This window comes from Galeopterus variegatus, unplaced genomic scaffold (genome assembly GCF_000696425.1).
Source record: "Galeopterus variegatus unplaced genomic scaffold, G_variegatus-3.0.2 Scaffold13053, whole genome shotgun sequence".
Taxonomy (NCBI): domain Eukaryota; kingdom Metazoa; phylum Chordata; class Mammalia; order Dermoptera; family Cynocephalidae; genus Galeopterus; species Galeopterus variegatus.
In genome coordinates, this window is record NW_007739164.1 from 8,922 (window position 1) to 24,673 (window position 15,752).

General features: G+C 38.0%; 1 protein-coding gene across 2 annotated transcripts; it reads right to left on the minus strand.

Annotated features, from left to right (window-relative positions):
• Positions 1–5,600: 5,600 nt before the first annotated feature.
• On the minus strand, positions 5,601–15,563 carry LOC103581441 (zinc finger protein 197-like). Of its 2 annotated transcripts, XM_008563273.1 has the most exons (5): positions 15,438–15,563; positions 14,885–15,194; positions 14,415–14,559; positions 6,263–6,351; positions 5,601–5,952 (listed from the first exon to the last, which is right to left on the minus strand). In XM_008563273.1, exons 2-5 carry the CDS (start codon positions 15,128–15,130, stop codon positions 5,761–5,763), a joined length of 672 nt encoding a protein of 223 aa, XP_008561495.1. In that variant the 5' UTR covers positions 15,131–15,194; positions 15,438–15,563; the 3' UTR covers positions 5,601–5,760. The 2 variants fall into 2 exon arrangements, with proteins under 2 accessions (XP_008561495.1, XP_008561494.1); XM_008563272.1 differs by lacking the exon at positions 15,438–15,563 and having other exon boundaries at positions 14,885–15,263.
• Positions 15,564–15,752: the final 189 nt, after the last annotated feature.

The window sequence follows — 15,752 nt, forward strand, 5'->3', positions numbered from 1 at the left end:
AGAGTAAAAGGAAGCAGGAAAGAAAGAAGTAATGAAGGAAAGAAAGAAAAGACCACAAAAATATGTTGAACTTTCAAAAGGAGAGAACGAATCTCATAATAGAGATGGATTGGAGGGAGGGAGGTTTGGGAAGTGATAGATCGGGTAAAAGGCATAAAGAAATATCATGATTTGTAAGAATGAATATGCTAATAATTTTTTTCAAAAGTTTTTAAATAAATAAATATAAAAAGAACTAACACAAATTATTCTCAAACTATTCCAAAAGATTGAAGGGAAGGAAATTCTTTCAAACTCATTCAATAATCCAGAATTACACTGATAGCAAAACCAGACAAGGGTATAACAACAACAAGAACAAAAAAAAACTACAGGCTGATATTCCTGATAAGTGTAGGTGGAAAAATACTCAACAAAATAGAGCAAACAGAACCTAACTGCACATAAAAAGAGATTATACACCATGATCAAGTGAGTTTCTTCCCAGGGATGCAAAGATGGTTCAACATATACAAATCAATAAATGCCATACATATTGTCAACAGAATAAAGGACAAAAACCATATGATCATCTCAGTAGACTCAGAAAATGTAATTAATAAAATTCACCATCCCTTCAAGATAAAAAAACTCTCAACAAATTAGGTACAGGAGGAATGTAACATACCTTAATACAGTAAAGGTCATATATGTCAAGACCACAGTCAACATCATATTGAATGGGGAAAAGTTGAAAGCTTTCCCTTTAAGAAATAGAACAAGACCAGATGCCCATTTTCACCACTCTTATTTAACACAGTACTGCAAATTCTAGCTAGAGCAAATGGGCAAGAGAAAGGCAAAAGGGGCATCCAAATTGGAAGTAAAGAAGTCAAATTGTACCTGTTTGCAGAAAACATGACTTTATATATAGAAAAACCTGAAGATTTTACACACACAAAAAAATAGAATTGACCAAGAAATAAATTTAACTAAAGAAGTGAAAGATCTTTTCAAGGAAAACTATAAAACAGTGATGAAAGAAATTGAAGAGGACACACAAAAAATGGAAGAACATCCCATGTTTATGGATTGGAAGAAATAATATTATTAAAATGACAGTGCTACCCAAAGGGATTCACAGATTTAATGAAATATCTATAAAAATGCAACAGACATTCTTTACAGAAATAGAAAAACAATCTTAAAATTTGTATGGAACCACAAAAAAACCCCAAATAACCAAAGCAATCTCGAGGGGGAATAAAAAGAGCTGGAAGCATAACACTATTTTATTTTAAAATATACTACAAAGCTATAGTAACCAAAATAGCATAGTACTGGCATAAAAACAGACATATAGACCAATGGAACCAAATAGAGAACCCTCAAACACATTTATGCATTTATAGTCAATTGGTTTTCCACAAAGTCACCAAGAACATACATTGTGGAAAACACAGTCTCTTTAATAAATTATGCTGGGAAACTAGATATTCAAATTCTGAATACTGAAACTAGACCCCTACCTCTCACCACTTAAGAAAAATCACCCTCAAATGGATTAAAGACTTAAATTTTAGACCTGAAACTATGAAACTACTAAAAGAAAACATATGGGCACTGCTTGAGGACATGACTCTGAGCAACAAGTTTTTGAATCAGACCTCAAATGTAGAGGTAACAAAAGTAAAAATAGAAAAATGGGATTATGTCAAATTAAAAAGCTTTTGCACAGAAAAGGAAACAATCAGCAGAGGAAAGAGACAACCTACAGAATGGGACAAAATATTTGCAACTATTCATCTGACAAGGAATTAAAATATAAAAATACAAGAAACTCAATAGCAGAAAGAAAACTAATGATACTTCAATTAGAAAAAGTGGACAAAGACTCTAAATAGACATTTTTCAGAAGACAACATACAAATGACCAACAAGTGTATGAAAAAAATGCTCAACATCACTAATCATCAGGGAAATGTAAATCAAAACCACAATGTGATATCACCTCACCCCCGTTAGAATGGCTAACTAACTAACTAATAATAATAAAAAGATCCCCCCCCCCCCAAAAAAAAAAAAATAACTGAGCTGGTAAGGATGAGGAGAAAGGTGAATTCAAACATTCTTGGAGGGAATGTAAATTAGTGCAGCTACTATGAAAAACAGTATGAAGGTTCCTCAAAAAACTAAAAATAGAACTACTATATGATCCAGCAATCTCACTAGTGGGCATATAAGCAAAGGAAAGAAAATCAATATGTTGGAGAGATATCTACACTCCTATGTTTATTGCAACCCTATTTACAAATATATAATAGCCAATATTTGTAATCAACCTAAGTGTCCATCAACAGGTAAATAGATAAAGAAAATGTGGTATATACACAAAATGGAATAAAAAAAAGAAATCCTATCATTTGAGGTGACATGGATGAGGCTAAAGGACATTATGTTAAATGAAATAAGCCTGGCACAGAAAGACAAATACCATATATTCTTATTCATAGATGGAAGCTACTATGGTTGATCTCACAGAAGGAGAGACTAGAATAGTGGTTACTAGAGGCTGGGAAGGGTAGGGACAAAGGAAAGATAGAAAGAAGTTGGTTAATAGATACAAAATTAATTACGCTAGNATAAATAAATATAAAAAGAACTAACACAAATTATTCTCAAACTATTCCAAAAGATTGAAGGAAAGGAAATTCTTTTAAACTCAGTCAATAATCCAGAATTACACTGATAGCAAAACCAGACAAGGGTATAACATCAACAACAACAACAAAAAACTACAAGCTGATATTCCTGATAAGTGTATGTGGAAAAATCCTCAACAAAATAGAGCAAACAGAACCTAACTGCACATAAAAAGAGATTATACACCATGATCAAGTGAGTTTCTTCCCAGGGATGCAAAGATGGTTCAACATATACAAATCAATAAATGCCATACATATTGTCAACAGAATAAAGGACAAAAACCATATGATCATCTCAGTAGACTCAGAAAATGTAATTAATGAAATTCACCATCCCTTCAAGATAAAAAAACTCTCAACAAATTAGGTACAGGAGGAATGTAACATACCTTAATACAGTAAAGGTCATATATGTCAAGACCACAGTCAACATCATACTGAATGGGGAAAAGTTGAAAGCTTTCCCTTTAAGAACTAGAACAAGACCAGGATGCCCATTTTCACCACTCTTATTTAACGCAGTACTGCAAATTCTAGCTAGAGCAAATGGGCAAGAGAAAGGCAAAAGGGGCATCCAAATTGGAAGTAAAGAAGTCAAATTGTACCTGTTTGCAGAAAACATGACTTTATATATAGAAAAACCTGAAGATTTTACACACACAAAAAAATAGAATTGACCAAGAAATAAATTTAACTAAAGAAGTCCCTGAAGATTTTACACACAAAAAAAATAGATTTGACCAAGAAATAAATTTAACCAAAGAAGTGAAAGATCTCTTCAAGGAAAACTATAAAACAGTGATGAAAGAAATTGAAGAGGACACACAAAAAAATGAAAGAACATCCCATGTTTATGGATTGGAAGAAATAATATTATTAAAATGACTGTGCTACCCAACGGAATTCACAGATTTAATGAAATATCTATAAAAATGCAACAGACATTCTTTACAGAAATAGAAAAACAGGGCCGGCCCGGTGGCGCACTGGATAAGTCCGCCGCTTGGGAAGCGCAGCAGCACTCCCGCCGAGGGTTCGGATCCCACCTATAGACCGGTTCCCGCTCACTGGCTGAGTGAGGCACGGGAGCAACACCGAGGGTTGCAATCCTGTTGTCGGTCCCCGGTCCAGTACGGGGGCAACACCGAGGGTTGCGATCCGTTGCCGGACACGGAAAAAGACAAAAAAAAGAAAGAAATAGAAAAACAATCTTAAAAATTTGTATGGAACCACAAAAAATCCCCAAATAACCAAAGCAATCTTGGGTGGGGGGAAGCTGGATGCATAACACTATTTTATTTTAAAATATACTACAAAGCTATAGTAACCAAAATAGCATAGTACTGGCATAAAAACAGACATATAGATCAATGGAACCAAATAGAGAACCCTCAAACACATTTATGCATTTATAGTCAATTGGTTTTCCACAAAGGCACCAAGAACATACATTGTGGAAAACACAGTCTCTTTAATAAATTATGCTGGGAAACTAGATATTCAAATACTGAATAATGCAACTAGACCCTTATCTCTCACCACTTAAGAAAAATCACCCTCAAATGCATTAAAAACTTAAATTTTAGACCTGAAACTATGAAATTACTAAAAGAAAACATATGGGCAATGCTTCAGGACATGACTCTGAGCAAAAATTTTTTGAATCAGACCTCAAATGTAGAGGTAACAAAAGTAAAAATAGAAAAATGGGATTATGTCAAATTAAAAAGCTTTTGCACAGAAAAGGAAACAATCAGCAGAGGAAAGAGACAACCTACAGAATGGGACAAAATATTTGCAACTATTCATCTGACAAGGAATTAAAATATAAAAATACAAGAAACTCAATAGCAAAAAGAAAACTAATGATACTTCAATTAGAAAAAGTGGACAAAGACTCTAAATAGACATTTTTCAGAAGACAACATACAAATGGCCAACAAGTGTATGAAAAAAATGCTCAACATCACTAATCATCAGGGAAATATAAATCAAAACCACAATGTGATATCACCTCACCCCCGTTAGAATGGCTAACTAACTAACTAAATAATAATAATAATAAAAAGATCCCCCCCCCAAAAAAAATAACTGAGCTGGTAAGGATGAGGAGAAAGGTGAATTCAAACATTCTTGGAGGGAATGTAAATTAGTGCAGCTAATATGAAAAACAGTATGAAGATTCCTCAAAAAACTAAAAATAGAACTACTATATGATCCAGCAATCTCACTAGTGGGCATATAAGCAAAGGGAAGAAAATCAATATGTTGGAGAGATATCCACACTCCTATGTTTATTGCAATTCTATTTACAAATTCCAAAAGATTGAAATTGAAAGATTACATATATATACAATATATGTAATCAACCTAAGTGTCCATCAACAGGTAAATGGATAAAGAAAATGTGGTATATACACACAATGGAATACTATTCAGTCATAAAAAAAGAAATCCTATCATTTGAGGTGACATGGATGAGGCTAAAGGACATTATGTTAAGTGAAATAAGCCTGGCACAGAAAGACAAATACTATGTATTCTTATTCATTGATGGAAGCTACTATGGTTGATCTCACAGAAGCAGAGACTAGAATAGTGGTTACTAGAGGCTGGGAAAGGTAGGGACAAAGGAAAGATAGAAAGAAGTTGGTTAATAGATACAAAATTAATTACGCTAGNTCAAAAAATTTCTCAAAACTAATGAAAATAAAGACACATCATACCAACACTTGTGGGATGCCGCAAAAGCAGTACAAACAGGGAATTTTATTACAATAAACAATTACATCAAAGAATAGAAAGATTTTTTACAGAAAATGAAATTCTTTATGATGGATTATGTGCAGTAGGATTCAATAGGAGAGTCTCTAACCTGGTGGAGCTGGGAGGAATTAAAGGATGAGTTTCACCAGAATTCAAGGATGGCAAAGGAAACAGTGTCTCCATGGGCACATACAACCTAGTTCCACCAAACTAGGCCTGGAGAGAAAAAATTCTATCTCTGAACCTGAAGAAAGTCCCAAGACACTCTTCTCCCAGGAGGCCAAAAAGATGAGGCATGATCCTTATCAAACTAGTACTGGGCATTGACACATGAAGAAGTAAAGCAGAACCAAAAAGAATGAATAGAGTCCTTACCTAGAGAAAGCAAATTCTCATAATTCTCCAGCATCACATTCCTATAGAGGTCCCTCTGAGCAGGGATCAAACACATCCACTCCTTCTGGGTAAAATACACAGCTATGTCTTCAAACATCACCAGCTCCTGAAACAACAAATAGTTTCCGTCCCGGGAATAATACAATAATGACTTCAATAAAATAAACAAGGAGACCTTGCTAGAGTAAAGTGCTATCACCCTCATTAAGATTATGGAAAGAATGGAGGGGAACAACAGAGAAAACATTAAGGGGGTCAGGGTATAACCATCAAATAAACCCCATTTAGTGAGGATTAAACATCTAAATTTTTTAAATGATAGTCAAAGACCACCTTGATTGAGGGTGGAAATTACAACTGGCTTTATTCAGAGAAAATAATCACTCCCAGGAAGAAGAGAGGACAACAGAGCTCACCTGGGGATAGTTTATCAATGGTACCTCTTCCTGTGTCCTGTCTCCTTGACAATTCACACAATCCAAGGCAGATGCAGGGGAAGCAGATGCTGAGAGAGGAGAAAGTAATCAATGCAGTCAATGAAGGCCAATTCTTCAATAAGACCACCCTCTTCTGCTAATGATTCTTCCCCTGAATCTATGAACCCTATCCAAATGTGTTCTAAAAACAGAAACTAGAACTCCACTGCCATGTTGAACCTGCTCTCAACTCAATTAGCTTCTCTGGTAGCTCTCACCTCATTTTTCATCATCTATTCAATCTGTGTTAACAAACTAAAATGATCTCTAACCTTCATATATATGCTTAGGGCTTTCCCACTAAAGTTCTGTTCAGTCTCACACAGATGCTCTACTGGAGCAGCCCTTAAGCAAACAGCTCACTGGCCAGGCCATTACTTTTGCTTTGTAACATACCGCTGCTGAGAACTGCAGAACTCTCAGCACTAATGACTCCAACCAAACCCCTGCACTAAAAGACTTGACCAAACTCTATCATGGCTTCTAGCAGCGTAAGGCTGTCTCCCTAGGATGACCCCGTCCCGCTTCTCTCCCCCCACCCCCCAATTAAAATGCCAACCTGAGAAAGTTTACCACTGCCAGTAAATTTTACTATTTGTTCTGGCCAACACCAGTGATAAGCCCCGACCTCCCTTTCTTAGAATATTTACAAAAAGGGGTTACAATTGTAAATATGGATCTCTTGCAACTCAGAAGTATCTCAAAAGGACCTGAGAGCCATTACTTTGAAATGCAATCAAGAAGGATAAGACTTCTGTCTCCCAATCTCCGTGGGAGGACAAGATTCTAACTTTGGGAGTTGCCAGCTAACAAACACAGCTGACCTCAACTTATTTAGGCTGACCAACTCTGTACTTTTTCACTTCTCTCACTCAATGTAGCCTGGGTATTCCCCCCTCCCCAAATCGGAATGGAACTCAGCTCTTTCCCCTACTGTCAGTAGTTACTGAATAAAACCTATTTTCACCACTTTAATGTTTGGCTGTGTTTACCTTTGACACCATCCATCACAAAAGTTCAAAGACTTCTCAAGTCAAACTTCTGGAATCAACTGCATCCTAGTATTCAGCAATTTCCCCCCTTTATTTTTTTAATCAGACTTTCTCCCCTCTATATCTATTATGGCATACCTTTTCTACTACAACCTGAAGAGATACCAAGGTGCAAACTACATACAAGTAGTATGTAATGGATACAGTCATTTGCTACACAAAAAGCCTCACAAAAATTTAAAACATATTTAATAGGTCCTGTAGTGCTCTTTTATCTACCCATAATCCTGCAGTTGACTGGGCCAATTGTCGAGCTAGGGCTGGGTCTGGAGCTCACAGACCCCTCAAGCCCGTGTTCCAGACTGGGTCACAAACCCTTCACATGCCAGGTTGGGTCACCAGACCCCTCACACGCCCGTCTATGAGCTAGGTAATCGGCAAACAGGTCCTTGGAAGCCGTGGGTTGGAGAGCATGGCCGTGTGGGCTGATGCCCCAGGCCGATGGCCCAGGCAAAACTGCGGGCCGCCCATGCACACTAACTCCTCCCACACACAACTTGCGTACAAAGAATGCTGCACCACCCCCAACCTGACCTAAGGAGAGGGGACCTGATTAAACTATTCTATTTTCTCAACAGGTCCCTTGCAGAATTTTCTTTTTTTCATTCCTTCGATATGGCTAGCTCATTGTGAACCTTTAGGGTCACTCACTGGCCTTTGTGCTACTTCACTGTTAACCTGCCTTCATCCACAATAAATCCATTCTCCTTTCACATTGCCTGGTACTTAGAAAGAAAACCCGTTCAAACCCTAAAGTTACCCCATACTTTCATTTCCAAATTCACATCTTCACAGATCCTGAACTCTGCTTTATCAGCTAATCCAGAAACCCTCTAATAGCCTCTCTTCAAGTCTGAATAGCAGTATTCTCTGACCCCACTCCCACAGCACAGTGTACATGTTTCTGTCACAGTGGATTGTTATCACAGATTTGTTTCCCCAACAAGACTAAAGTGCCCTGAGCCAAATGTTCTTCAACTTTGTAATTCTATTGCCCAGCATAATTCTCTGGCACTTAAAATATGCTCTATAAATGAGTGTATGAATTATGTGAATAAATGAGTGGAGAAATAAATAAATGAATAGATGAATTGTTTAGCTTCATGTATACAAGGGGCTGACAAGGAAAACAGGACTTATTTAACTGAAAGCTGGCCTCTCCTCTCCTAGCTATATCGGTCCTATATTAGTTCTAGATATTACTCCCAGACAGGACCAACGGCCCACCTGCAGCTCCCAGATGAGGGCCCACAGTGCCTCCTCAAACCCACCAGCAGTTTAGAGCTTTTGAGTTTCATCAAACAGCTTTGCTGGCCTTTGGCAATACATATACTCTTACCAAACATGTTACTATTTTATCTTTAAAAACCATTTGGCTTAGATCATTTATTTAATATTCTATAAAACAGAAAATGGAATATCCCAGCTATTCCTTTGTCTAATTCTCTGACAGAACTCTCCAAATAAGAAATCCTATATTATCTGAACGCTGGGGCCAAACAGCCTCTTACCAGCTGATGAAACTAATCTCTTGTTTCTCAGATAATGTACGTTACATCCAGATCTCCCCTCAATTGATAACTTGATTCCTCAGGATGATCCTTACCCTATTCATTCTCACACTTTCTAGCCACAAACTATAATCAGTCTGTTTATCTCTCTCCCTTCATCATCTGAACTGGAACAGGATGCCAAATCTTCTACCATTGTAAGGAACTGGACTGCTACAATTACATCCCTAGCCACACTCTCTGAATGAGGACTTTCTATAATAAACTATTTAAGGTGAAATCAGTAACTACAATAGGAAAAAGATGCATGTCTTTTTACCATGAAGATATTTCATATGGTATTTGCCAAAAACTAAATAGGCCGTTAAGGAAATACAGCAAAATACAGAAGCAAATGCAAATATCCTGACCATTGAACCTTCACTGTAACTTTACCGTTATTTTGACAGACACCTTAAAGATTTTCTGATGATCCTATCTAAACCTGCACATCTACCACTCTATCTTCTCTGAAACTCATTACTATTAATCCTGTTTTATTTCTATACACACATACATACACATTTATTTTTTAGCATTCATAACATAAGCTCCCTGAGGACAGGAACTTTATTTTATACACTGTTGTGTTTCCAGCACTAGAACACATACTACTTACTATGTACCTGGCACATAGTAGGTGCTCAATATAAAAATTTAAATAAATAGTTTGTATTCAAGATACCTCTCTTTCTGGAAAATTCCTCATGGCCAAAGTTTCAGATCCTTTTCTAATCCAAGATAAAGATTTTCATTAGAAACAAAGATCTCAGATTCTGAGTTGCCTGCTCTACCCTCAGTATTCATGTTCCTGAGTACAATCACATATATAACCATAATTATAGTGACTATCGTGAAAATAAAGGCAAAATGGTATGGGACTCACACCATTAGTGATTAACTTTCTGCAGTCTAGAGACTCTACTTGCTATGTGTTGGTCAAGAAGGAATCCTCTAAATCGGGAGCTCTTAACCTGGAAGTCCACTGGATAGGCTACAAGGAGCATATGAATCTCTCTAAATGATGTGCAAAATTGTGTGTACATGCCTATATGCATTTTTTCTAAGGAAAAGGTCATTATCTTTCATCACCTTCTTAGACGTTAATTTTTTCACACAAATTATTCTGTCAAGATGAAATCTTTGCCATATGGGGGTGAGAGATAAAAGTGACTTGAACTAGGATGGAGCACAGTTCAGAATTATTTAAAAGGTAAAATTAATAGGCTTTGGAAATTGATTGTACAAGGCAGGTAAGAAAGATGGAGAGGTCATGTATGATCCTAAACCAGTGCTTCTCACCCAGAGCAACCCAACATCTTATAGAAGTCCAGGGCTTCTACAATCACTGTAGTTGGTACGTGACTCAGAGCAGAAATGTGCTAAAAATAAAAAGTCAGATATGCAGATTGTGATCCCTTTAAGTGCAGCAAAATACAGAAGCAAATGCAAATAACCTGACCATTGAACCTTCACTGTAGCTTTACTGTTATTTTGACAGACACCTTAAAGACTTTCTGATGATCCTATCTAAACCTGCACATCTACCACTCTATCTATGAAGAGTACCAGTTTTAGAAACAAGAAGTGCCACAAGAAGGCTGAGATCACCTAGGCGACACTCACTCCTCCAGCCTGGTAGCCTCCCCATGGCCTCCACTACACCTCAGCCTAATTTATCTTGAACAAGAGAAACCATGGCATTCTTGACTCTTCCCTCAAATATCTATGCTAGCATAGATTCCTTCCTTCTCAATAAACTATAAGCTAATCTTTAGAACTAAAGTCTTGCAATAACAGCCAAGCTATTTAGGCATAACTGTTCTATTCATCATCACTATGTTCTGTTTTATGTCACTTTATAAAAGTAAAGAGCAAGGCCGGCCCGTGGCTCACTCGGTAGAGTGCGGTGCTGATAACACCAAGGCCATGGGTTCGGATCCTATATAGGGATGGCCGGTTTGCTCACTGGCTGAGCCTGGTGCTGACAACACCAAGCCAAGGGTTGATTGAGATCCCCTTACCGGTCATCTTTTTAAAAAAATAAATAAATAAATAAATAAATAAATAAATAAAAGTAAAGAGCAGAAAGATTTTGCAAGCATTTTCCAATCCAAATACCTCATAGGCTTCTATATAGCTAATTCCTTGGTTAAAAGTAGAGTAGGCAGGACCTCCATAGCAAACATTAGTATAGTAACAAATCCACACACACTGACCTGAGGTAGTTCAAAGCTGATTTTTTTCAAGATAGCCAGAAAAGAGGATCAAATGATAAATGTTTAGGCGATAGATATGTTAACTATTTTGATTAGATCATTATACAGTACATACATTTACTGAAAGAACAAACTCTACCCCATAAACATGTACAATGAAAAAAAATAATAATCCTTTTTTAATTTTAGAAAAAAAGAAAGAAAGAAAGAAAAGGCGTTAATAAACTACCACTCACTGTCCCAATCTAGCCAACCCCATGGTTTTGTATATGAAGTTTATAAGACACAACCACACCCATTCATTTACATGCTGTCTAAGAACACTTTCACACTTCAATAGCAGAGCTCAGTAGTCACGACAGAGGAACTCATGACGTGCAAAGCCTAAAATATTTACCATTTGACTGTTTACAGAAAAAGTTTGCCAACTCCTGAGTTATATCAAAAGGCTTCAGGCAACACACACACGCTTGATGTTTTTGTGAATAAGAAGTAGTCAATGTGAAGGAAGACTAAAGAGGACAAAGAATAGAGGGAAAACATTACAGCATGACTTAAAGGAAACCAGAGGAAAGTATTATTTTAAAAAACAAAGAGTTGTTACCAGCCTCAGATGCTGTACAGAAAGCTCTCAGAGTCAGCTATAAGCAGTATTCAATGAATTTAGCAACATCCTGATTATCACTATCACAAAGAGAGCAGTTGTAATGGGATGGTGAAGAAGGTATCTATAAATTAATTGGCTCTATTGTTTCAATAGGGTGGTCATTCATTAAGACGTATATGACTGCTATTGCATTTCAAATAAATGAAGAAAGAGAGATTATATAAAAACTTCTGCATTCAAGCTTAAAATTTTCCAAAGTTTACTATGTGGTAAAAATAATATGTGTATTATACATGTACATATGTGTAGGTGGATTTATTGTATAATTGAATCTTAGATGTTCAGTTTTTTTCCCCACAGGGTGTCATATCTACTTAATTGCCTGATTAATCTGCTCAATATTCTAGCATTATTGAGAGCATATGAAAACTCTATGTTGTTGTGTGTGGGCAGTGGAGGGGGAGAAAGAGTGGAAGAGAGAGCAAAAGAGAGAGGAGTTTCTGTGTAAAGATTTGTGTGTTTATATCTTTAATATTGGTCTCCTCTGCTCCTACTAACAGAGAACGTGTACAAGTATTCTTCAAAACACACTTCCGTTTTATTGGCTTATTCTGAAACATACAAGGTAATAGACTTTGGATGTATTGTCCTCCCAAAACTCATGTGGAAATGTGATCCCCAATGCAGCAGTGTTGGGAGCTTTTTGAGTGTTTGAGTCATGGAGGTAACTCCTTCATGAATGAATTAATGCTTTCCCTGGGGTGTGGGGGTAGTGAATGAGTTCTGGCTTTATTAGTTCCCATGATAGCTGATTGTTTAAAAAGACCCTGGCATGCACCCCCACCCTTCCTCTTGTCATGTGATCTGCTTGCACCTGCTGGCTGCCTGCCACTTTCTGTCATGAGTAGAGGCAGCCTGAGGCCTGCACCAAATGCAGCTGTGTTAGAATTTTGAGCCAAATAAACCTCTTTTCTTTATAAATTACCCAGTCTCAGGTATTCTGTCATAGTAACAAAATGTACTAATACACAAGGGGTCTTCACAAAGTTCATGGAAAATGCATATATGAAAAAAAACTGTGTATGGAATTCAAATTTGTTTTGCACCAAAATAAACTGGTATTAATTTGATAAAAAATTGNGTATTCCCATTTAAGTTACATCTTTCCTCTTACTCAAGGAAAAACATTTAACTTTTCCTAATCTTTCTGCACTTTTCCCAAACAATACATATAACATTATCAGGTGATTCACCAACTGGGAGTTATTTCCCAAACTCAACTATAAATTGGTAAGAAAAAGGCCTAAGACAGTGGTGAATAGCTCACCCTCTGCAAATTCCAAACCCAGTCTATACAATCAGTAGAAAGAGCAGACCTTTGAAAGCTGAGAAACAGGAGTTCAGGTCTTGGCTCTGCCTACAGAACTATACAAACTAATTAAACTGGCCTCACCTCTCTGAGTCTTGGTTTCTTAATCGGACAAAAGGGGTGTTATGAGGATACACCAGGATCATATAAGTTGTTCCTGGCATGTAGCCCTATACCTCTCCTCAAACTTATCTCTGTTCTTTCCCTACTTCCCCACCAATGGCAGCCCCTAGTAGGAGTGGGACAACTCCTTTCCCTCTTCACCCTGAGGCCTAGTTTTTTCTCTATTACTGCCCAGAGCCAGGGATCTAAGTAGGAGATCCCTACCTAAACTAATCTAACAAGCCAAGTAAGGGACAGCCATTCCCAGGCCTTCTATGGACAGAAGAACTATAAGGATGAAGATGGCCTGGGGAAGACAGCTCCTATTAACTGTGGGTGGGAATCAGTTTACAGGCCCACTGACAGTCTTCCCAACGGTTCATGAGTAGATCCAGACTTTGGATGCAAGTAAGTTCTTAATATTTAGAGATTTGACCCAGGAAGTTTCACAAGTACTGCCCCAAGCTGTAGCCTGAGAGACTGGTCTCCTCGTCTCCTTCTTGACGGATCACGCTGCCCAGAGAGAGCTTTCTGGGGGAAAGGAGGATAAGTACAGAGCTATGAAGCTTGGAACAGCTGGGAACAGGAAGTTCAATCTCCATGGCAACTTTTAAGAATGGGCTGTGGATCACTCCAGGATGGGAGTAATTGGAAAATATTTTCTATAAAGTGACAGTTAGTAAATATTTATAGTCTGAAGGCCATACAGTCTCTGTCACTACTACTCAATTCTGCTGTCATAGCACAAAAGCAATATATAAACAAATGAATATGGCTGTGCTCCAATAAAATTTATGGACACTGAAATTAGAAATTTCATAATTTTTAAATGTAATAAAATATTATAATTCTTTTGTGTTTTTTTCAACCATTTAAAAATGTAAAAGCCCTTCTTAGTTCAGGGGCCATTCAAAAACAAGTGATGGGTCCCATTTTGCCTGCAGGCTGGAGCTTGCTGACCCCTGCCTCAGGAGATAAGGTAGCCAGTCTCCTGAGCCACAGTGGGGTGGAACTGCTTCAGGAACAGCTAAGGAGTGGCTTTCAGTCACTTAGAGGACAGCCCAATGTTCGCTTAGGTCTATTTAAAAAATACTCAGGTGTATAACATCTAAAAACTAGTTCTTTGGTACCATGCCCTAGCTCATTTTCTACTGAACTGCCCCCCATAAACAGGATGACTGCTAGCTCCCCACCTCTCTTTTGCAGGACCCAAGAAAAGGGAATGACATTTTCAGGCTGGATGACTGTGGGCCACTGTTGGGTAACTGGTGAATCCAAGGTTGATGCTAAAATCTTCTCACGTGCCAAGCTCTGCCCTTCCTGGGCACTGGATAGAGCCTAGATGTGAGAATGTCATCAAAAGGGAAGAAATGTTCAGATGTTAGACTTAAAATCCCAGGAAAGGCATGAAGAGCAGTCTGATTGGACTGCAGAGATAGGGACAATCCAATTTTCACTCCATTTTAAAAGACAGAGATGGCATATAGACTTCCCTACAAAAGCATGCAACTATAAAGACTATCAATACAATACAGTCAGTAACAAAGAGGTTAAGGAAGAATCTCAGTTCAGGAGCTTTGCCCCCACTTCCCTTAGCTATTAAGAAATTCACATTTTTCACTGTTTTTCTCCCCTGGCCAGTAGAGACACTTCCTCCTTTTACCTGTTCTCCATCCAGATCTCGCTCTCCATCTCTCCTCACTTCTATGACCTCTCTGCTAGGAGAGTCATGTACCCACATCCAGTCCTGTCTCTCTCCAGGTAGGACGTCCAGGGCCTGCCTCTCAAGGGGACAGGACTCCTCAAGTGAGCCACACCCCTGCGAACACTGATCAAAGATAAGTGCCTTCTCCAGAGTTGCTGACATTTTGAGCCAAGGGGCAGGAAATGCTCTGCATTTTGCATCCATCGATAGTATTTCTTTAGATTCGAGGAAAGTTCAGAGGCCCCACTCTGCATTTCACATTATTAGCCTGCAAGAAAAGGTCGGAGAAAGGAAAGAGAAAGAGAGAGAAGGATCCAAGAATGGGAGCAGTTCCACATCGATAATTAAAAATCACTAAAGAATCGCGTAGCCTAAAGGGAAAAGAAATTAGCAGAGAAGAAGAAAGTTAAAGCTCTGATCAAAATTTAAGGATTAGTGGAGGCGGTCTAGTGTTCTGTTCAAGAAAACAGATGCAGGCACCAAAATGCTTGGGTTCCTATCTTCAACTTACCAGCTGTGACACCGTGGGCAAGTTTATCTTCTCTAGGTCTCAGGTTGCCCATCTAAAAATTGGGATAATGATAGTACTAACCCATTGGATTGAGGATTAAATGAGTTAATACACACAAAGCACTTACAAACAGACCTGACCCAGAATAAGCACGCTATATTCAAGTGTTTCCCAAATAAAATTTATAATGTTTATTATTAAAGGACGGCTTAAAGCAGAGGAGCAAGAGGAGGAGAGAAAAACAGACGAGAAGAGGAAAAGAAAAACATGCCTTGGCAGGTGGGACCCCCTCCTACACCCCACCCCGCCGCAGGC

Excerpts from the sequence above, each read along its gene's own strand:
- LOC103581441 (XM_008563273.1), bottom strand. The coding sequence starts at position 15,130 with ATGGATGCAAAATGCAGAGCATTTCCTGCCCCTTGGCTCAAAATGTCA. Across the intron at positions 6,352-14,414 it reads TTGGGTCCTGCAAAAGAGAG|CATCTGCTTCCCCTGCATCT; the intron begins GTGGGGAGCTAG and ends CTCCTCTCTCAG. Across the intron at positions 5,953-6,262 it reads CATTGATAAACTATCCCCAG|GAGCTGGTGATGTTTGAAGA; the intron begins GTGAGCTCTGTT and ends TTGTTGTTTCAG.